The 24,065-nt window shown below is 39.7% G+C and overlaps 1 protein-coding gene across 6 annotated transcripts in view; it reads right to left on the minus strand.

Annotated features, from left to right (window-relative positions):
- TBC1D14 (TBC1 domain family member 14) overlaps nucleotides 1-23,831 on the minus strand; it is a 72,707-nt gene extending 48,876 nt beyond the window's left edge. For 3 of the 6 annotated variants that reach the window (XR_008449593.1, XM_054064811.1, XM_054064809.1), the window contains exons 1-3: nucleotides 23,742-23,831; nucleotides 16,428-17,163; nucleotides 2,429-2,549 (exon numbers count right to left, since the gene is read on the minus strand). Coding sequence is in view for 5 of the 6 variants with exons in the window: in XM_054064811.1 (XP_053920786.1) it covers nucleotides 2,429-2,549; nucleotides 16,428-17,163; nucleotides 23,742-23,784 (900 nt within the window). In the remaining variant the exon portion in view is untranslated. Of the gene's footprint in view, nucleotides 1-2,428; nucleotides 2,550-5,986; nucleotides 6,321-15,224; nucleotides 15,282-16,427; nucleotides 17,164-23,386; nucleotides 23,595-23,741 lie in introns of those variants that run through there. The other 3 variants (XM_054064810.1, XM_054064813.1, XM_054064812.1) reach the window with 3 other exon arrangements.
- Nucleotides 23,832-24,065: the final 234 nt, after the last annotated feature.

The raw sequence follows: 24,065 nt of genomic DNA on the forward strand, positions 1-24,065 counted from the left end.
AAACAGTTTAGGCACCTTGTTTCATGCCCCACAGGAAAAAGTGCAGACACTGAAATCATTCACTACGACACTAACCATTTACCTTGGATCACAGCCATCCTCTTCCTAACTCCCGCATTTCCTTGCACACCTTCGTTCTTCAATACATGAGATATGCATCTTTCAAGCACCTACTCTTCTGGCCTTGGAAATGAAATGCACACCTCAAGGTAGATACAGACCCACAGCATTTGTTCTTCTGGCCTGGTACCCTTTTTTTGCCAGACAAGAGAAGGAACTGGTGTGGGCCAACAAGCATTATCCCAATAGCCACATGCTGCCACCTCCCCCACTTACACGTATGCCTGTTCTTTAGGCACAAATCAAAGGGCTCAAAGCATGCTTGTAAACATGCAAAAAAAACTCTGCAACACTAGTGCTACTTCGTCACTGTCAAAGCAATCTGTGAGGGGGAAGCTAAATTGGGATATGCTTTTGGGTGATGGTGAGGCTGGATTAGTTATTTCGAGCACCACCTATGTCTCAGAAATTCTATATGTCAAAAATAACTTCAGGAATGCTTCAAATAAATTAGGAAGGATTAGTTATTGTTGTCCAAGAGGCACTGGAGACAATTGTTTCAGACTTGCAATCTTGCCAGAAACTCAGTAATGGTTGGATGCCATACCACAGAGTTCTTTAATAGCTACTTTTCTCTAACAAACTCATTACAACCATTCAAAGCTGTAGTTTTCTAGGAACATTGCACATTCAGTGCAAGATAGTTTGGATCTAAAGGAAAAATACTCACAACACCAACATCAACCACAAAATGTTAATAAATTATTTACCTGCTTATCAAAGAACAGATGACTGACAGCATAGTGCTGCAATTATTAAGCCTATTCAATTGCATCATCAAAACTCTTTGGTGAACACTTCAGAACTATTAATTGTATCAAGACAAGGTGCAGATAAAGTCTGAATGATTGATCACAGTGACAACTTCAAAAAGCTGCTTGAACTTCAGTTAAATTAACAGCCTAGCTACAGCTACGTAACACCAAACACCTGGATTTCCAAAGCACTTTACCCTAACGTAAGCAGCACAGTCCACTAAATTAGCATTCTTATTTCACACCCAGTAGCTGGTTTTGAAGTTCTAACTGCACGGTCTCTCTCCATGCAAGCCTTCCTGTTCCCACAGCAGTTTGAACAAGGAAGTAAGAACCAAATAAATTGCAACAAAAGCCCCAAACACATAAAACACTTGTATGAAAAAAAAAAAAAAAATCCCAGATCAAGTGAGAGACTGAAACAGGAAGTTTTCTTCTCACCAAAACAGCAGCTCATGAGCTACTGACTACACAGTTGAATTTCACAAGATTTTCCCCCTTGGGAAGGTTATTTGATGCACTAGCAAGGTACTTGGGTTTATTTGCAGCAGAACCAGTCCTCTGAACTGTTGTTTTCAAGAATGCTATAATGCTATAGCTTGCGAAGTGATATGCAAAGAAGAAGAAAAGGAGTTTCCACTGTCTTTTTTCTCTTATGACACAATAAGGAAGGCCTGAAAAGACTTTTGTATAACCTCTTCATTCCCTTCCCCTGCTCCCAAGAACAGCTGCTAAAATTTGACAATTCATGGATCTAACTACTGGCAAATGTAAGCAACAGACGCACACATGAAAAACAATGTCAAAACCATTTAAGCAGCAATGAAGATGGAGAGAAATCTAAATTCTTCTGTGTTTCTGATGCTTTAAAAGTTTTTCTCTACTGATGAAACCACTTCAATACACACTCCCTTTCAAACTAAGCCGTATAAGGAAAGAAAGATTATTGCGTTCACTTACCTGGAACTGAATTATTGTTCCACTATTTCAAGGCAGTAACCAAATTTAAGGATTGGCAAGAAAATTTAAGCTCCAAACAGCAAATATTTCAGAAAACAAGGAATGGGTGAAACCAGCATTCCAACACAAGTTTCTGGCACTTACCACATTCACTCCATCTTGAATTTTTAATTACTAGTTAAGCACAAATAAGCCGAAGTCAAGGAGAATACAATTTCCCTCCAAAGAGCACATTATAGACGGCTCTATGACACAAAGGCCACAAACCAGTGAAAGCTAAAAGACAGGAATTATTTTCAAAATATCTACTAAGCTTGATTATAAAAAACAAATATGCATTCACATACTTTGAATCTTTAGAAGAAACACTTTATACCAAAGCAGTACATGTTTTCATGGAGCATTCAATAGAATGACCATGTAGAATAAATTTTTTTAAATGGCACTGCTATAACAGAAGTAAAATTTCAATAAAGGACCTGTTGTCCAAGAAATCGTGTGCAACTCAAACAGGCTTCACTGTCATATAAACATATTAAACTTAACCGCCTTCTACATTTATCACTGATCCTAACACAGAATTAAACAAATACCTTTTGTATTTCCTTTGGATCTTTCTGTGAGTTGTCTCTGAGAGGTACTTTTCCAAACAACTTCCATCCAACATCATTTTGTTTTTCAAATCTTGTACTTTGCTTTCTGGTAAATAAATTCCTACAAAAAAAAAAAGTTTGATTAAGAACAACACAAAGCCTCTGAAAGTTAACTTATTTTTATTGACGTCACTATTTTTGGTAGCTCTCAGTTCCTCCAAGAGCACAACAGATATTTCACACCTATGCCATGCCTGGATTATTTTAATAACACGTTCTCCTTTGTCCTACTGTCCTATTCATCAAATATTCAAATATGTCCAGATTAGCCTAATTATTTACACTTGACCATAGGCTTTTGCTCCCTCATTTAAAAGTAAAAATTCCACAGAAACAAAACCATCTTTGGTACTTCACTGGTACTTCAATCAGCAGAGCTATAGGACCTTCATATCACAGACATTTCCAGTCTGGCATTACTGCTTTTCCTTACTTACAGTTACTACTTTAATGCCCAGTAGGCCAACCCAGCAAATACACTGTTTCTTAAAGTGCAGCAGTTTGGGAAATAAAGCCATGTTGAACTTCATGTCCTAGAATAGGTAAATACACATCTGCACTGGGAATAACCTGAACACAAAAAAAGTTGTTTTTCCTGGCCACTTCGGATTAGCTAACATAAGCAATATCATAAATACACTAACAGAGATAATATTGTTTTGAATACAGGAGAAATGTTTAATGCAAGGAAAACAATTGAGGCACAAGCGTCAGAGTGCGCTGGAATGCATTATAAGGTTAATAAGGTGCACTGCCATCCTTAAATCTGCATATATTTACACAAATGGTCCCATGCTTCTATATCACAAGGATACAGTTACCTTGAAACCCAAACCAGGAGCAGATTATCACATTAAAAGATAAGAACAAGGTGCTTAGGTACAGAAATCACAAGTGAGTAACAACTGATGTCAACAGCAAGCAGCAATTATACTTCTAAAAATCTCTTTTAGCTTTCCTCTAGCCCACCTCGCACAAAATAAAAAGTATTAGTATAAAAATACAGGGGAAACATTTGCAGGGAAAGCACTAAAGAAGAACAGCATGGAAAATGTAGTAATATTGCCTTGTTTTCCCTCTTTCCACTTTTTTTTTTTCAAAGCATGGGATTATAATTCTACAGATAAACTACTGGATTGATACCAAAGACTTGCTTTGTCTCTACAACTACCATACTCCGTTTCAGTTTTACAATGCTCTCCTCTAGTTCACTACAGCTGTAATGCTACTTAGAGATTTAAGCACTAACCAGAGCATTAAGCAACAAGTCTGACTACATAGCTACCACTACAATGGCTAGTGCTAGGAAAACAAGCCTATCATAAAAATTACTTCCAAGAAAGGTACCTCAGTTGAATTTGCTTTCTTTTTACCAGCAATTCACTTTGGCAACATAAATAATCCATTCGGTTTGAGCACTTAGTACCCTAAAGGGCTTCTACACATAACTACCTCCTTACCCCTGCCCAAGTTCATCTCATGTACGTAAAACAGCATGAGATGGTGGATTTATAGGATCATTTGAGACAGCTACCATGGAAATAAAACGTAAAGAGACACAGACAGGAGATTATTTTTTAAATATATATGCATCATTAACTTAAAGTAGAGAACTATCAAGCAAGTTCTACAATTTACCTAAGAATAAAAAGGAAAACACGGCAGGAATAACATGATCAAAACTACTGCGGGTAACAGGATGCACAATGCAAGACAGGCTGGCTGTTCTGGTAAAACATTTTCTTTCAGGTTGTTACCACTTCAGAAGCAAGCAAATAAATTCCAGACTAGATACTGTCTTCAAAGAAAACAAGAACCTGGAGCATCACGGGCACCTGAAAGAGCCCCACAAGGAGGCACACATCTGTGACAGTTCTGTGCAGTCGAATTCTCTCTTGGAAGGAAAAGGCTTTCACCACAGATCATTAGCACTGCAATAACATAAAAACCGAAGGACTAACAGGCAATTTTGTCTCCCTATCTATGCACAAGAGGTAGCTGGCACAGGTATATACAAATAACAAACCCTCCCAAACTCCTCTGAGGGATTTTAAGAGCAGCAGTAGGTCTTTACCCTCAGAGCAAAATAAACACAAATTGGAATGATAAAGTATAACATGTGCTCTCTGCTGCTGCAAATGCTTGTGTCAGGTGAACTAAATCTGAAAAGTCAATCTCACATACTTGCTTTCAATTCAATTTTGCAGTCCTAAATATCTCTTTTCCCTTTAGAGGAAGCATCATAGTAAGTAATTAGCTCTACACCTTGCAGAGCAGCAGCCAACACAACCAGACTTTAACTCCAAAGATAAGCTCAGAAATCCTACGGTAAAAGATCTCAAAGCTGAATTATAGCTGTTTTAAATTAATTCGAGCTCCTGAATGTAAAAAGGGTTGACATGCTTGGAAAGAAAAGATCACATGCTGATCATTATCTTAGTCTCATTGCCCTCTTCACAACCATTTGAGCACATCATGCTGATTTACAACAGGGATATTAACATGAATATCTGATATGACACATCAGCGCTGCAGTAAAACTAGTGGGGAGCCATTACAGTGCCATGGGTTACATTTGCATTCCTACTGAAAGCATTAACTATTTTACACTAAGCATCTGCAGCTGCTTATTTTAGGAAAACCAAGCACAGAAGTTAAATTGAGATCATGTTTCAAAACCAAAGTTCCTTTTGCACAGTATCTTAAAAAAACATATTTGGCACAAAAGAGCTATTAACTTTGTTATTTTAATTGAGCTGTGGAGAGGAACTGCCTGCCTGAAGAGCATTTATTTCTAACTCCAAAGTTAATGTTTACGTACATACCAATAGCATCCTGTGATACAAGAAGGAGACAATCTTTTGCTTGAACATACACATACTGCACCATTGCTGTATATTGATCTGCCCAGCTGCCTTTTATGTGGGGAAGTGAGGCAGTTAATACTAATAGGTAAGTTCATCAGTGTCTGGAAAACCTTATTTTTTAATAAAACTTTAGAGACACTTCATTTTGGTTCTACAAGCACTGCTAAGATAAATAGTTGCCATACATAAATACTACATATTCATATATTGCCCATATTTATGTAGCCCTGGGTGCTACCATGGTCAGGTTGAAACATCAATCAAATAAACCCCAAAATTATTAAAACCACACGAACAGCAAGTAATCAGGCCAAACTTATCCACACAACACCTATCGCTGCTTAAAAGCATAAGGTGGAAAAAAAGCTAAGTCCCACATCACCACCAAAGCAGAAAGTTTATCTAGTTCTGTCCAATTCTCTTTCTAAAAAGACAGGAAGCCTGTAACACATCAGTAAGCAACTCCTCCCACTTGATGAGTTCAGAGTGCTCCTCCAGAGGTGTTCAATACTCACTTCTACCTCATCTCAGTTGTGGCTTGTCCCCGGCAAGGTTAGCCACAGATGGGAAGTCATTCCACCCCAAAAAAGGTCATCCTTTCCCATTTCCCCCCTCAGCTCAGTATACAAACCTATCCACTAAAAGGAACAGAGACAGTGCTGCCATGGCTTCTGTTGCCAGTTTAGTCCAGTTCTTAAAGGCTGCTGTAAACTTCCTCCTTGAGAAGTCTTGAAGTCTTCTTTAGCCAGGCAGACTCAATACTGTCCCCCTTGAGATACCTCTGTTTGGGCGCCACATGAGTCAAGAAACTGTTTCCCTGGCAAATGTTGCTGGCACAACAGGAAAAAAGGATGAACTCCGACACAGCAGCTGTCAGAGGGTGGAGCCAGGTGAGGCAGAGAGCCATACAGCCACTGACACCTGTGCACGCACCCCCACACCTGGACTGCCAGGCAATGCACAGCATTTGTTTTCCCCAGAACTCCCAAGATACACCAGCTGCCTGAAACAGAAGGGTACAGGAGCACAGGAGTTAGGAGTTTTGATGATTAGAGTATTTGGGTTCTCCAGAAAATCTGAAATTGATGGGTTTTAATTATTTTGATGGTACTATTTAGACATTACTCAGAAGAACTTCCAAAGACCGCAGTACGCGAACTACTGGCATGCAGCATGGAATGATAGCTGTAAGCAAAACAAAAATAAGAAGGCATATGCTGCTCTATAGTAGACTACTTTAACACTGATCCAACACAGAGATTAAATCTGCAAATAAATGGGTTCCTTACCCTTAAAAAGAGAGCTGCTATAAACACACATGCATGAGAATTAACTAGAAACTGTCCTAACTCATGCATAGACTGATGCAATTTATCTGCATCTACCCAAAACAAATTTGAAATTGCAAGTAAATTTGTTACAAGTGTTAAAAACACGTACAACATTTTCTGCTCTCAAGACGCATGCTCTGCTCACATTCAGATTTTAGTCTTTCGATTAAGAAGGTTATTTTCAAAAGACAAAATAATTGAAATGGTCATGCAAATTAACAACAGGAAGGACTTACCAGTCTCATCAGTAGAGCAGATGAAAAATAAGGACGGCGGAGAAAGTTCAAAAAGTTCAGATTTTGTAGTACAAAATTATCTTGAAAAAACAATTTAAAATGAGCATCAGGCTCCCATGTATTCTTAAGAAGCAGAAAACAAAGAGAGGCAAGTCAATACTCATTTCAGCTGCTTCTGGAGGATGATGCTGAAATTTCCTGATACTTCTAAACTAAACGTGGGGAGAACATCCAAGTCTTGAGCCCCTCATCTTATGCACAAGCAGTCACACTTTATCTAAAGAGTTTAACAGTAAGCAGATATAAATCTTAAGAACTAGGGAAACCTACGTCAAGCACATAAGCACAGCATAAGAGACATCTCCACAGACATTATCCCACACAGCATTCAGAAACCTACATTGAAATAGGACGTTTTAAGTAATATATGGCACGTATTAAGAAAAGAAAAGTATCGAGAGTAATTTCATTAAATATTTGCTGCACTGTGGGCAAATGTTTCCAGCCACCTTACCTGGCACGGTACAAATTCAATTAACACCATCTAGGAAACATTCTCACACTATTATGGAATTCAGGCAAAAAGTATAACAACATTGTTTTCCTTTCATTCTTCAGTGACCTTTTGTATACTGTCCTAACTATAACCTTCACAACTCACCCTCAGTAAATACAAGTCTCAGCTGCAGACATTCCAAATTCGCACTCCAACCACTTAAACAATTTCCAGAGGCACAGAAAACAAACCCTAAGAAACCAGCAGTGAATTCTAGCACAGCAATTTTGATTAGATGATCAGTAGAGGAACAAGATTCTGACACATAAATCATGATGACTAGGGAACTGATGGACTTAAAAAGAACTTCTTGTCAGAAGACCTACCAAAATCTCCTGAAAAGCCTTAAATCTACATGTATTCTCCACAGGTGAAAGCCAACTTTGGATATCCATGACCAGATAACATTGGTTTCTAGAAATAATTCACTAGATGTAGTGATTTCCGGTTCTTGCATTCCACCCTCCCAATCCCAGATCATCTCTCAATCAACCAAAGCTTTTATTTAAAAAAACAAACAAACCAACATCAACACAAAAAACCCAACCAAACAAAATATCATCCAAAAAATCCAAGTATTTTAGCTGTGATATTAGCTATTAGATTTAGATATTCATCAACTAGTCAAAAGTTACGCTTTGACTTATGATTCCAAAATCACATACAAAAGTAGGGTTTGCAGAATCTTATCTCCAAGAGATTGCCAAAGGTCAAGGTAAAGGAAGAACAATGCTTGGTTTATGGATAAACAAATCCAATAGAAGTCAAGTCAGACAGCCTAGAAGTTGACCTATTGATGAAAGGCATAACTAACAACAAGCTACATTTTAGAGATCCCTATCGCATTTCATAAACAAAAGTCTTCCAACCACTGACATTTCAGTATGTTCAGTGAGAACCAGGAATAATGACATTGACACTTCACAGTGTGACAGATATCTGCAGGTCCGAAAAAAGGTTTCTGCAGTTGAGGGAGACAGTAATATAACACAAGTTAGTAGTACAGAATACCTGACAGCTTGCAATAGTTTGGAAATACCTCTTTAGATTTCTTGGGAGAAAAAAAAGCAGGGTTTGATAAACTACTTATCAAGACTACAATGTTCTGTGTTTACCTTTTTTTCTCAGAGGGCAGTCCTCATTTCAGAGGAGAATAAGGCAGAGCTGCCTGCACTGATGCATCAAAGACATGGAAAGCATGTTTAGCAGTTAGGACTGGTAGCAGCAAACCAAGAACTATTTTGCAGGGGATGATGCATAGTGCTAACCTAACATGTGAATTCTCACATAGGATTTTAATCAAGTTAGGACTCTCATACAAAAGCAACATTTGGGTCCAAGTTCAAATGATTAATATTCAACCAGCTATACATAATGGTTCTTTTTTTAGCTAGGGAAACTCCTGTTATCCCAATTTTAACAGTAATACCCAAAATTCAGACTTTGAAAGCAGATCTCTTAATTGACCTGAAGTACTACTACTGCACAAACCAAAAGTTGAATGAATACATGAAAAGTCATCTTAAGCAAAAAAAGCTGAACCCAAGTCAGCAGTAAGACTTTGCAGCAATAAAGATTAGACATGGACTGGGTTGTATTAGCAAGATGAAGAGCAAAAAATTATTTAAGGCTTTACCTCATACTCATGAGACTAGTCTAAAATAAAGGGCTATCAAAAATGGGAGGAAGTCTAATGGATAATCACTACAATAGCTGGGTGCTGGGGCCTTTGACATACAAGCAGGATGCTGAGCGAGGTGGTGTCATTTAGCCTCGATGACCATCCTCAGAGATACAAACAGAAAAAAAAAAAAAAAAGAGGCAAGGCAGTAAGCTTCTGCAAGGTAAATTCCAGCTGGATAAAAAGAGAAGGATCACTCTCCCCTAGTGCTAGTGGCTAAATCCCTGAAAATTTGGCCTAGAGAGGTTATGGTAACTCAGTCCTTGGATATACTCACAATTGACCAGACAAGGTCCTGAAGAACATGACATAACCGTGAAGCCCTGCATTGAGCAGGAGCACCAGACGTCTCCTGAAGTCCCTTCCTACTCTGACTCTGTACTGCAAAAGGCTGCAGCTCACAAAGGGGAGTGCAAGCACTAAGTAAATACCTTGTCTTACCTCATGATTACTACTATGTTCTGCGTTTATTCCCTCAGTTGTTATTGTAAGGTGTGAATGACAACTTATTTACTGTAGGGGTTTTTTTCTTTACTATTCTTACACATGGCTTGAAAACTTTTGAGGAACTTAATGACTAAGAAGAGAAGCTTAATATGGATAGCTCCTTAGAAAAGCAATATAACTAATACCCAAACTGAGACTAACAGTTCATAAAGAAGAATTCATATATTTCTTCTTTTTCTGCCAGTAAACTCAACATGTATTTAACAGAACACTGAATATCAAAAGCAAGGCACAAAAACACACATTCCTGATCTAGAAAGCCCATAGTCTCCATTAAACAAGCATTCAACCATACACAGAATTTTATTAACAGATCATTTCTCTTTTGAGCCTTTATAAACATGTTTAAAGCAAAAGCTGATGTTGACTCTTAACTTCCCCACAGATTGCATAACTCTGGAAAATTAAGGAAGATGGTATTAAAAAAATAATTATCCAGGAACAAGAATTTATATTTATTCCATCTAATTTCACCTTGCTCACTGCATTTTTCAGAATCTCTAAGCATACATAACATTCTCTCACAATACTCACCCTGAATTAAGTACTCTTTAAAGTTACAGCAATGTTTTTATCATTTCCTATACTTGCAATAACTATTGATATTGCTGATAAGGAAGGATGGAACAAAAAGTCAGTTGAACGTTAAACACTATTTTGATTAGATAGAGAGATAGATAAAAGTGTCACATGGCAGTGATTGCGCCGATATTTTCCCTCTTCCCCGGTGCCCATCTACTTCTTCTCATAGTTCCTTTCAGCATAATGAAACATCAGGAAAGCTCTTGCGAATTAACTGAAGATACCAAGTCCACCTAACCCACTAATTCACTAAACCTTCATACAACATGAGTCAGAATGAACACAGACCTTAATTTCATTCATCTGAATTAGTTCCTGAAGTCTTGTATGTATCTATCAAACTATATGTAATTTTTCCTTTTTCTATTCAAAAGCATGCAGAATGTGTAGAACTGAAAAACTGCAAGCTTTCCAAAAGGCAGCCTCACACGGGAGGCAAAGGAGAAGGAATGGAGGGAGAAAAGCATTATAGATGAATGCTATACATGAACTATGCTATACATCACATTCACTAGTGTGAGACTTGTAACTTTCCAACTGGCCACTAGAAAAGAGTATGCCCATTTGACTTGATTTTAAATAATGACTGGTTCACATTAAGTCCTCACTTACTGCACATTTTTGCGCCATTATTGAAAAAAAATCCCAAAACTCAAAGTACTGCTAGGCAGATTTTCATTTAACTTCCATAATGAACAAAGAATTTCAACAAGCCTCTTAGTTTTGCTGTTGAGTAACCGAAATGATTTCACAAAAACAGTAGTTTAGGAAAAAAAGGTTCATCAGCAAACACAACTTCATTCTGAAGAGGCCACATCTCAAATAACATTAGTGCAAAATTGAAGGAAGAAATAAGAAACAATAAATCCTAAACAAAAGTTCTATTATTCCATAGATTAAAGAGAAAATTGGGGATTAAAATTTGTGTGGATAGTTTCAGTTCAACATCTAGTGGAGAACAGGCCACATGACGTCAAAACGACACAGTGAATTTGAAGCTAAGGAAATCTTAAAATTTGATCATTCAATTTTCAACCTTTATCAAAAGAAAAGGCTCTTGTCTCTGCAGATCTCCAACTTCACATGTATGGAAGATTTGCTTTGAGAATGAATGTTTATTTTCAACAAATCCTGCAACTTTACTTTTGTTCTATAGAGGATGTGGAACTGTACAGTATAGATGAGGGAGGACCACCAGTCTTTCATTTCAAATAGACAGAAGTAGCTTTCAAATAAGTAGTATTCAAAACCATATTGTGAAGATGAAAGCACCCAGCAGATAAGTACAACCAAATGCCTCATGGGCTGATGAAATATTGTTTCCAGCATCATCTGTTAATACAGATCATCAGTGCCTATGCTCCTTTCTGCACTACTGAAACATTCTTGTTTGCCTCCCTCTCCTTTCAACCCTTTTAAATGCCCATTATTGACAACAATTACCTCAAAATGCACCCATTAGATTAATGCCGAGGATGAAACTGCCACCAAACTCCACTTTCCCTCAAACAGGAGTGTGAATTCTGAGGGTCAGGCAGGCACAGCCCTGGGGAGCCCAGCTCACCAGCAAGACAGTGAAACAACCCATGCTTGGTGTTCATGTGGGTTCCCTCTGTCCAGGGTATATCCAGCTCTTTCTGTCCCTCCTCCTACGCGCTTCAGTTCTGTTCTCAGCCTGCCTCCTCCTGAACAGCCTCCTCTATCTAATAGGCTTCACTTAACATAAAACACGTACAGGAGAGGAAACAACAGCATATATAAAGTTCAACATCTCAGATTACTCAATCGTAAAGATTTTCATCCTCTCTCTTCCCTTCTATGGTCAGTGAATTGCTTTTCTTGGGAGATGCAAGCAAGAAATCAACACTACAATGTTCCCTATTATTCTATTTTTCTTTCAACGGCAAAATTAGAGAAGTACAACAACCCGTTCTCTCATTAAAAGCAGCAATGGCATTATGAAAGAGTCCTATTCATTAACACAGGTGATTTTATCTCTGGTAATCGATGGACCCAATTCCTAAGTTCAGAACTCTGAATTAGGTGTGACCAAGTCACCTCAAAACATACACATGCACATATGCAATATAAACACATCAAACTCACATGATTTCAGACATAATACTGAAATCCACAGCTATTATTTTGAAATTTAAGTCCTTTTCCTTATCAGATTACAAGTAAGGCCACAGTCTAGGCTGGGTTTGTGCTTCTATATGTAGTACAGGATGCCAACCCCATTGGAGAAGTTTTCTCACAGAAATACACAGATTCTTTGAAAACAGTAAATTGTAACATTATTAAAGACCTTTATTCCATGCATAGTCACTGTTCTCTGTAGGGTTTTCCTGAGATCCTGCTACTTACGACATTTAAATCAAAAACTTCAAGGAGTAGCCTGAAAAGAAAGAGGATCCAGATTCCTGGAAAAATAGACAATATCCACAGCGATGGACTAAGTAAAGATCTAGGATTCTCATAGTCCACTCAAAAGGAGGGGGACTGTATGGCTTACTATTTAACTGAACACAGTCCTAGTCGTTCTTATGGTTAGTCTGCGTGTAACCATAAAAAGCTTCATCCCAAGTCTCCAAAACAATAAATGAAACTAATACAACTTCTACAGTAAGATCACAACAGTCCTGGTTCAGGGAAGCTGTTTAAAACTCAAGCATTTTAAAAGTCTGTTTCAGCAGTACTCTAGCTGACAAGCAAAGTCCAAAGGTAAAACTCATTAACCTCAGCTACTCCGGGTCACTAGGGCAAAGGAACAGACAAGCCACTGACTCTTTAATTCGCCGAGCCAATTATTTGCTCACACTATTTCTCACACCAAGTTCCTGCATATATTCAAATAAAGGAAATAAATACAAACTCATACCTTCTGTGAAAGACCTTGGGCATTTTAGAGCCAACAAATACACGTGACACTTAAAAACAGCCAACATGTCAGGTTCCTTTGTCAGCACTCAGCATTGCGGCTGCTTTCAGGAGAAATAATCCATTTTAATGTGCTAGCCTGGAACCTAATGAGAGCACTAGCACTCCACCTAGCACTGTACCTGCGATGCCTTAAGCTCTTTCAAGAGGAAAGCTATGCATGAACAAGCAGGAAAACAGCCTCTCTTTCTGACTTTGGATCTTCCTGCCACACCTGAAGGGGCATGTAGCAACCTGAGGAAACAACCAGACCTTTCAGAATCTCAAACTGCTGAAGAGACATCAACTGAGCTGGAGGAACAATCCAGAAAACTTTCTTCACCATAGTGCTCAAGGCAGCAGGGCAGGAGCAATCTATTCCTAAGTGCCCTTGAAGGTGCCAGGATTGACAGGCAATGAGCCAATGGGGTTCTCCTTTCTTTGACCTCCTCTATAACTTGATTTATAATTGCAGGCCCACACCCCACACCAACACTTCATAACACACCACAGATATTGCCACAACTGATATGAAACACAACCTCATACAGAGCACATGTGCACACATGCATATGCTCTTGCAATGAAAAATAAACCTGTAGAGTGCTAAGAAATAATTTTCTATTACATTATAAAGCAGGTGTTTGTCCAAGCACCTTCTCGATACTATAGAAAATCCACCCTTAACTGACAGGTAAGCAGTTTGGGTGCATGTGACCAAGCACCAGAAGCATCTAACTTTTGTCGGTATTACATCTATAGGCAGCCACAAATCTGAAACCACAACAAGAGCAAATTTGGTCTTGACAAGTTCAGAGAAACTAACACATTCAGAAGCGGTTCAACACTAGCACAGCTACGTTTCAAGAAACAAGTTTTCACCTTTTACCAAATGCCAAGAACTTGAGCAAAAACTAAGCTGCCTCATCTTCGCCCTCAGTAATTCAAACCCTTAGCCCATTGCCCAGAGGAGCCCTCAATGAGCTAAACCCGCAGATGAAGGCTGAGTGCTGCACTGCAGCCTTACCTGATGACTGCTGGCCCGATGGAATGTAGAAAGGCTGTGTACAAACCACTCAGGTGCTTGTTCTTCCATGTTTCCACGTTGTACATGCATATGCCAGTCACTGACTAAAGCCAAAGCAATTCAGCTTTCCCCAGCCATAGTTCATCCTCGGTTTTCAAAAGCGAGGGTTTGCACACTTGACTGTGAATCTCAAGTGAAATTCCTTTCAGCACAGGGTGAAGCGTTCAGAACACGCTCCTCTCTGGGTCTCTGCTTTTAAGTCTTTACCTACCACTGCAGGACTGGTTTGTTCTGGGTTTTTTTTGGGGGGGTTGGTTTTTTTGTTTGTTTGTTTTTGGTTTTGTTTTTGTTGTTTTTTTTGTTTGTTTGGTTTTTTGATTTTGTTTTTTTACACACTACTTTAAGAAGCTCCCTTGTCAGCAAGCTGGTCTTCAAAAACACTATTCCAAAGGCCCCCTCCTTGTCCAACGAACACTGGCACAGGCGAGCTAGGTAGGAAGGCCCCCAGAATTCAGTTACTTTCAAACAAAACACTGCAGAACCCAAGTTAATTGACTAAAGTACTCCTTTAAGCCCCGGGAATCCAAGGAGCCCACAAGAACTCGAGGGAACAAGGACTGTATGGGGTCATTAGAGGAAGCAATTACAATCCCACAGACAGCAGACTGCAAACACCAACAAAACCTAACAACAGCATGTTTTGATCCTTAACAACGTTGACAGTATAGACAGTATTCTCTGTGGAACAGAAGGCCCCTCAGAAGCTCCTTGCCCGTTCAACACCTGTGAAATTCATCACCAGGTTGTACGACATAAAAGAATGGATGCATAAAATATGGGAGCATGGTGTGCAAGCACAGACAAAAAGTGAGCAACTCTTGTTTTCAAAACGGAACAGAAAGTGGATGTTAAAAGTAAAGATATTAAAGGTCTGGTTACAGACAAAGCACCTGGGACTTCAAAGCCAATCGCCTAGTGTGAACTCAATCCTCAGATTCTCATGATGACATCATGTGGTGACCAAGATTACCTGTTTCTCATTTAAAAGGTAGTAAAGACAGCCGCTGCTCCCTGGAATTCAATATACCTGAAAAGATTCAAATTAAGAAGCTCAGTCTAAGGAGTACCATTATTTCTGCAGCACTGGCAAAACTAGTAGACACTACACTAAAAGAGAATTTGGACAGATGGCTTTATTTTTTCAGATCAGAAAAGTCGAGAAGCGGTTTAAAACCCTACCCTGTGCAGTGTCTAAATATGCCTGTTCCACTGTGCTCCCTCCAGGCTGAAGGAGAGCCTTTGTTTGAGTCAGCATTTGTGCTACCAGAACGGGTAACAAGAGTTCATGCTTTAAAGTGCTGAGAAGCTTCCTGCTTCATAATTAAGCCTGGTTCCATGGCAACAAACAGACAGAGGTCCACAAAAGCTTCAGCACCTCAAACATGACTGATGGCTGGAGTTCTGTCACCTAGCTCTAACTTTAAACTAAGAATAAAAATCACTGAAAGCTTCAGAAACCCACAGAAACACCAAAAGTAGACTAGTCCTTTTCCTGATTCACCACTTCCACTGGGTAGATGCATTTAGAATACCTTATCGTTCGCACAGGGGCCATGTTTAGAACAGGTCATGTAACTGCTTTGAGTGGCTTTCATTTCAACAACTGACTGACAAAATATCACATGGTCTCATTCCATACAAAAATGAAGGAAAAAAGGGAAGTATTTGTGTTTTAAACTTCACACGCATACATTGATCAGTAAAATACGCCATCACTACTAGACCACTTACAAATCCTTAGATGTCAAAGCTCTTCAATATAGGCAGGGATTCTATGTATATTTTCCTATTTATGGGAAAACAGATGAAGGACTCGGCCAAAATCAGAAGAGGTATCACTGAAGAAGCCAGGAAAAAAGCCCTTGCTCAGAGGAAAAAAACCTTGTTCAGAATTCCCTTTACTGTAATGTAGAAGGAATCTTTTAAGTAGATTTAAGATGTTTCCACTTATCATATAGGTAACACAGAGCAGGATTCAGAGCCTTAAGTCCCTAGCAATATTTGCTGACTTACTCAGAAGACAAAAAAATATAAATATTGGTTTTAAATACCAATTTAAATTAAAATAGCAAGTTATTATCTCTTTCAAAGTAAAACATCACACAAGACCATTATCCTACAATCCTACTTAAATGCACCATTAAAATACAAATATGTTTTATGGAAACATTACCTGGTAAAGAAGTTCGTAAAAGGTCCCAATATTTTTCGTTTACTGTCCAAGTCTGTCTCTTGACAACATTCCTGCTGGCTCTGATCATTGGTCTCTTTACTGGAATTCAGGGTAACATCAGAGAAGTGTGCCTCATCAGTCTCCAGATTCACAATTGCACTTGAACTGCTTGTGACCACAAAGTCCAAAATGTCTTCATTGCTTACTGATAAAGTTGTTGACAGTTCTGTGCTAAGACTAGAAACACTACAGACAGAAATATCATCACTTCGATTCAGAGTTTTTGAGGTTGGACTATAAAGTTTGACAGTGTCATACCCAGTTCTTGGGAAAGTAGAGGATTTTCGCACAGCATGGTTATGTTCGGAAGTCAGAGAATGTGGAGGCACATAAGACGGCAGTGTGCATGCACTCTGAAAAGCCCTGTCAGGCACAATTTCAGGTTCTGACTGCTTTCTCTTCACATTTAATACGCTGCAGTGAACATGCTCTGGATTTCCTATTTCTAGAGTTGGAATACCAGAATCCACCGATTTAAGGCTACGACAGTCTTCTAAAGCACTGGGCACCTGGCCAGGCCCATATTCAGGCAATGAGAGAGATTTCGGGGTTCCAGAGTTCAAGTTTTGAAGGCCCTGGATACCGCTGACCACTCTTGCATCCAGAATTCCCATGAAGCTCAAACCATTTAAGGAGCTGGACAAATTTATATCAGTTGTCTTGGCCCAACTGCTAACTGGTCAAAAAGAAAGAAAAGAAAAGAAAAGATTATGAGTTGCAGGAAGGCTATGGTTTGTTCTTGACGGTTTGTTGGGTTTTTATAAATACACTCAGTCCTGTCATAATTTAGGCTTTTAATTGAAAGTTATTCAACTTCTCTTGCACATGATTACTACCCCTTCTCTCTGCTTGAGCAAGCAAGACAATGGCAACCTAAATTAGGCTTCTAGAAAACATCAAGCATGCATGGAAAGCTTTTCATAAGCAGTTTGACTGCCAGCGTTTGCCTTGTATACATCTTTTAAGAGGGAAATCAAAGTACTGCAGTTCTTATAGTATATAATGTTCCATGTCAATATTAAGACAAATATTTGACATTTATTTTTATGCAGTCATAAATGCATATTCACTGGCATTGGGGGGGGGGGGGGGGGGGGCGGGCTACAAAACTTGTTTCCATACTCTTAGACCAAAATTCTGAAGTGCTGATTTAAATAGAATTTCCCAGCATTCTTCTAGAAACCATAAAACTGGTGATAAATTTGTTACTGAAACAGAATGCATAATACATCAGTTTTGCATTAAGGAAGAGGTACAAAACCTGAATAGTTATAATGCTATCCATGTAGTTAATGTTTCAACAATACACGTGATACACTTCATCAGTGCACATACAGTAAAAATGACACTTGCAAATATGTTGTATTTACTGCACTCAAAGATCACTAGCCTTCATATTTGCAATACATATTCACATTGCCTCCTCAGGGGCTGACAGCAGGGTAGTTAATCCAGTTCGCGCTCCACTTCCAGTCTAAATCTGAACAACCCCAAAGACAGAGCAGTCAGCTATGAGCTGCAGGTTAGATGTACTGTCCTCGTGGGCAACTGTGCCCTGTCACAAACCTAGACCACCACCAGAACTGCTTCTCCGGCACCCAAAACTGCTACTGACTCTTTAAAATGCTACACAGTCATTACTGTGACATTGCATATGTCTACTCTTTCTATATGAATAGCAAAATTATCTACAGCTCTGCTGAAGTTTGCAATGTAATTACTGTGCAGTAGTTAGAAGAACAAATATGCACATATTGCTTTGGTTTCTCCACTCTGAAACACCCTGCTTTGTGTAGAATACTCCTCCCAATGTGGAAACGGCTTGCTTTCTAGACAGATTTTTCCCCAGTCTCATCAAGTGTAACACCTAAAGGTGCCAGTTGTCCTCCAGGAGGTTTTCACTTTAAAAAAATGAACACTTCCCACCCCCCAAAAAAATTAAAACCAAAATACCACCTCAAACCAAACCCCAAACAGCTCATTTGGGAAAACTGGTTCCCCTCAGCAGTTCCAAACCACTAGCTAATGACACCTAAGCCCTGCCAAAAACCAGGGTTTGATGCACTGTCTGTTCTGAGGTCCGAGCCCATCAACAAACTGTGGCTTTGTGATACTGACAGGCAGTAAATGACAGAGAACACATTTCAAACATATTCCACTGTTCCAAACTAACATTTTTTTCCACCAGCTTTCAGCAACATGAAAAGTTCATGAATCCAAACATACTTTGTATGCTATACCAACTCTTCAGCTTACTACACAAATGCTATTCACTAGCTGATCTGACACTCCAGCTAAATCCACTCCTAAGTGCAGGGAAAAGTCAAGTAGAAACAACCCTAGATATTTCATCTTTTAGACCTTTTCAGAACTTTCTAATGGCCAACCGTGTACCACCCCTCCAAACCAATCAATACATTGCTTGCCTAAGCCTTTGGATAGGCAAGGTTTCAAATGTATTGTTTTAACTAAGAAGCTTGTGAAGACATACACTTTTCCTATAGAGTTGCTATAGCAACTCTTCTTTTCACATTACTAGGGTGTGAAAAGTATACATCCCCTGTAATTTAAAGAAGTGATGTCTCGAGATAGCTAATATACAAACCATGTACATTATGAACCTCTCCGTTTACTAAACTAAAATTGCAAAGACCAGAAAAACAAACAAATAAAACACCCTAAATAACCATCCTTGAATACAGGCAACAAACTATTGTATTTCATGAAGTCGCTGTGAAAGTCAGTGTCAAAGAAATATGACACAACAAGGAGCACTGGATACAATTACTGTTGTATATACTTGGATCTCCTGCTCTCAGACCTTCCTGCCTGGATTCACTCTTTCTTCTTATGTAAATCTGACTGTTTTCTGATCTCCATGCTCACCCACCCCTCCGTACACACTACATTGCTCTTTAAATCAACAGCCCACCCAGCCCCAACATCGCTCTGAAGCACATAAACACACTGTGGAACTGTGTGTGCAAGGGTGCAGGTGTTCACTTTATCACAATTCAAACTCATCAATGCATCCAAACCAGAAAACAAATCAGAAATGCAATCAGCCAGAAACAACTTCAGCGTTGTTTGGGCAAACAGCACAAGCATGTTCCCATAAGCAAGTCCTTCAGTAACTGCCTGCACTTCTACCTAATGATTTTCCCACGGAACAACTGGTCCTTAGTTTAATTCTATGACACTTCTTGACTGAGCTTACAAAGGGTAAGCATTCCAGTGGCCTTGAAAGAGCCAGAAAATACGGCAGCTCAAGAGGCCAAACAATTCTGTAAACAAAAAATTCAAAGAGAAGTGAAAATAATTTCCACACAAGATACTGAAGCCATTTTAACTTGGTTTGGTATTTTTTTAAGCACAAAATCTAACAGGAAGATCTCCTTTAAACAGGCAACCAGCAAATGCAGAAGTATTTAACAACTATAGCCTGCTGGAGCAAATTATGTAATAATGAGCTACAAAGGTTTTACACAGTTCAGCAAAACTGTAGGAAGCTTTGAAGTATACCCATCAAGGGCTTTGAACGAAAACTTGACATGTAATCAGCTGTAAAAAACATACACGAGAACTTCTTGATTTATTTTGCATTAGGTTATTGTAGGATTGTTTGTAAGGGTATAATGAAGTGATATTTAAACTCCCTATTTCAGCTGCCTCAGTGATAAGCGAAAAATCTGACAAGAGATGTCAAACATTTTAAGTATCATGTGCTCCAATACTGCCTTCTTTCCATAAGTAATTCAATAACATAACATTATTGTAATGTAATCATTATAACAAATATAGTGTTATAAAACTATTAGCAGTATAATAAACCATTGATAATTGTCTACACAACATTCATAATCCCCACTGTTTATTTAGATGATAATATATTTAAGTAAAATTGATATTTGTACATATCCTATGTCTTACAGGAACCATGATCTCGTGTGAATATCCCAGAAGAGATACACAAGGGAAAAGGAAATAGGAAAACACAGCAGACGTCACAAGTGGCAAGGATAGGGAAGGAAATTATTAATTACACATTAACTCTTCGAGAAAAAAACACTGCTAAGGAACACCAAAAACAGTTTTGTAGCCATGCTCAAAATTAACATCAGGACATAGCTATTAATGCAAAAACTAGGTGACTGCATAACTCCTCATGACAGTGCTCTGTGGATGCTAGAAGCTTATACATAAGCTCACAGAAGAGAAAAACACCAATTCCTAATAAAAACAAACTGAGGAACTCCCTGAACTGTACATACCAGATCTTCAAGAAAATAATGTTATTAGTTCCCCCTTTTAGGCCCTCTCTCAGGTAAATTATTCTGTCTCACAGGTGGAGCTTGGGTCCGTCCCTGTACAGCTGCCCATACAGCCTCACATTCCTCAGATTCTGATCATGGCGTGGGAGATGGCATGTACTGACAATAACCAGAAGCTTTAGAACAGATTTTGACTTTACGTGTTGCCCGACTAGAGGGAGCAAATAATAATTTTTTATAATTTCTAAGACCTAGAATAAAATGGCCTTTTAATCCATTTTAATGTAAAATTTAAAGAAATTTAACAGCAATGCTAAACTGTTAGAGTAGAACAAAGATCAGAAAGATTCCAACTCAAGCCACATTCCTCCAAGTTTGCTGTGTCTTGAAATGCAATTTAGGCAATGACCTTGTTTAGAAGGAAGGGTAAGACAACTACCTACAAAACCCACTTTATATTTTCTTGCCCTGCAGGAACACGAAGAGGAATGGTTTGCATACACTGGTTAGTTCTCAAAGAGTTAACATCTCAATTTCCATCACCTTGTTTCACCAACATTTATCTCTGCCAGCAATTTTTTCTTTTTTGAATAAGGGTTTTAAAAGCAAGGAAATTCTTCAATTGCGGAGTTGCAATTTTTTTTTTTCCTTCCTAAAGGGAAAAAATAAGTAAAAAAAAAAAAAAATTTGACGGTTTTGACGCTCCATGGATTTGACAATAGTTTGTTTGAGCCTTCCCAGAAACAGATTGCTGCTATCAAGTACAACCACAGGTGACCTCAGTGCACAAGAGCAGTAAACCGAGTTTTGTTTATTAAACATTTCTTGGCTCAGATTGTTTACATTCACATCCTAAAAGCCACAGCACTGCCGATAGTGAAGAATTCCTCAGTCTACAAAACAGTCTGGATTTTAAAAAAGCATGAGGTATGAAGAGTAAGGCTACATATGCAAGCACTGCCAAAGCTTTAATAAAAAAAAGAAAAGTAACAAGTTGGATTTTTTTTTCATTGGGAAGGCTTTTATCCAACTGCTAGCCAGTGTGCTCCAGAAAGAGTGAGCTTTAGGAATCTGGCTCCTGAGTCGAGCACTGGCAGAGCGATCCGAAGTAAAACATTCACTGCTTTTCCACTTTTTTTGCTATGTCAGGCAGGCAATATAAGTGAGTCACAGTGTTCTTCTGACCTCTCTGTTTCAGAAACGGTTTACAGGGCTTTTTCCCTCTCCACACCAACATTACTGAAAAAATTGAGGCCACAGAATCAGCAGCAGCAGCACAACTTCAGCTCATGTCAGCTGTAGTTTTGTTTGGTCTCTGCTAATTGCCCAGGAGACTCGGAGGAGGGAGGCGCACGCAGATGAAAGTTGCTTTCTTTTCACGGGCTTCGCGCCCGACTCGACACCGCGAAGGTTTCCTGCCTGGTACCCTCCCTTTAAAGAAGAGAAACCGAAAAAAACAGAGCGCCCAGCCTTCCCCAGCTGCTGGTGCACCTAAACACTCGCCTTCCCCTCGCTTGTGCACCTTCCCCTCGTCCTTTAAACGCCTCGCGGTAGGCTCTGGGGGCTCCCCCACCTCTCCCAGCCGACGCCGGGCGGGCAGAGCCAGCGGCCCCGGCAGCTCCTGACACTGAAAATGCCGGCAAATACCTCCAAGACTTGTTACGGAATTTGAGAAAGCGAGCATCCTCCATCAGGCCTGGGCAACACGAGGGAGCGATCTCCATCAGTCGTGCGCAGTGAAACCAGAGCTGGGGCAGAGCAGATTGCCCACTCACAGGCATATGGATAAATCTTCCCAGAAATCTTATGCATAATCTACTACTTTCCAAGGGCTAATTTTAATGTTATTTTGAACTTCACAACAGTCAAATCTCTTGCTAATTTGGAGCTTTTATGCCAGCTCTGCTTGACCTTGCATTTGAGAGGTGTGGAAAGGATGCAAACAGAGGTGGTTACGGAAGGCACCTCCGTTCGGCACGGATCACACTGAACACATGGCGCAACAGGGTCTGGATAAAAACATTTTCGAAAAAACTGTTTGAAAAAACATGCTATATCAAACCTCCACGGTATCAGAGGGACATTCTGTCCAACTTTCAAAAAATATAGCTACTTAGATGAACTTTACTTTAGCTTACATCAAAATATTCCACTTTTTGAAACAGGATTTTTTTTTGGTAGCATTTTATTTTTCCCAACAGTGCTTCTCCAGACACTGTTGCTCTCTCAGCTCTCTTGGAGCTGATAACACCTTGTGTTCAGTGTGGTGTATGTGGAACAGAGAAGTCTTCTGTTATCACCTCTGTTTGTCGTCCATCTTACCTTCAAAAAATACAATTACGCGGATGAACTTGACTCTAACTTAGCTTAAATAATTAACTTACTTTCAACAAATACAATTACTTGGATGAACTTGACTCTACCTTAGTTTAAATAGCTTACCTTAAAAAAATAAAGTTACTTGGATGAACTTAAGCCTGCCTTACCTTAAGCTACTAACTTACTTTTAAAAAATACAATTACTTGGATGAACTTGACTCTACCTTAACTTAAACTACTAACTTATTTTCATAAAATACAATTACTTGGATGAACCTAAGTCTCTCTCAGCTTCGATAATTAACTTACCTTCATAAAATACGATTACTCGGATGAACTTAACTCTACCTTAGCTTCAATAAGAATATTCCACTTTCTGTAACCACTTTTTGTGTCAGGGTGGCGTTTCGCAGCTCGTTCCAGCAGGAGGGGTCCCTGCCCAGCGCAAGGGGTTGAAATGGATGATCTTTAAGGTCCTTTCCAACCCAAACCGTTCTAGGATTTTGTGGTTTTCCCGTGTTTTCCCGTCACTCCCGCCGCGATCAGAGGCGCCTCCCCCTACCGCCACCCCCGCCGTCGAACTTTCTGCCTCTAGAAACACTCGGATGAAAGGTACCCGTGCGTTCGATCACACAGAGCCCCCTCCCCGCCGCCGGGCTCTCACCGGGGCCATGCCGCGCCGCGCCACTCCGCTCCCGTCGGGCCATCCCGCTCCCAGAGCGGCCGCCGGGCGCTCCGCGCCGCCCGCGGACTGCCCCCCCCGCCCCGCCCCGGGCCGGCCCCGTGAGTGTGGCGCATGCGCGCTGAGGAGCGGGGAAGGCCGCCGCCATTTTGAGTCGGGGCCGCGCGCGCGGGGGTGGCGGACGTGTGTCACGTGGGGGGGGGATGTCTGTGTGTATGTAGGGAGTGTAGATTGGGGGGTGCGTGTGTGCGGTAGACGAAGCGGTTGGGAGGGGTGATACAGTAATTGTCATTCTGATGTGTTTGA

Source organism: Cuculus canorus, chromosome 4, assembly GCF_017976375.1.
Source record: "Cuculus canorus isolate bCucCan1 chromosome 4, bCucCan1.pri, whole genome shotgun sequence".
Taxonomy (NCBI): domain Eukaryota; kingdom Metazoa; phylum Chordata; class Aves; order Cuculiformes; family Cuculidae; genus Cuculus; species Cuculus canorus.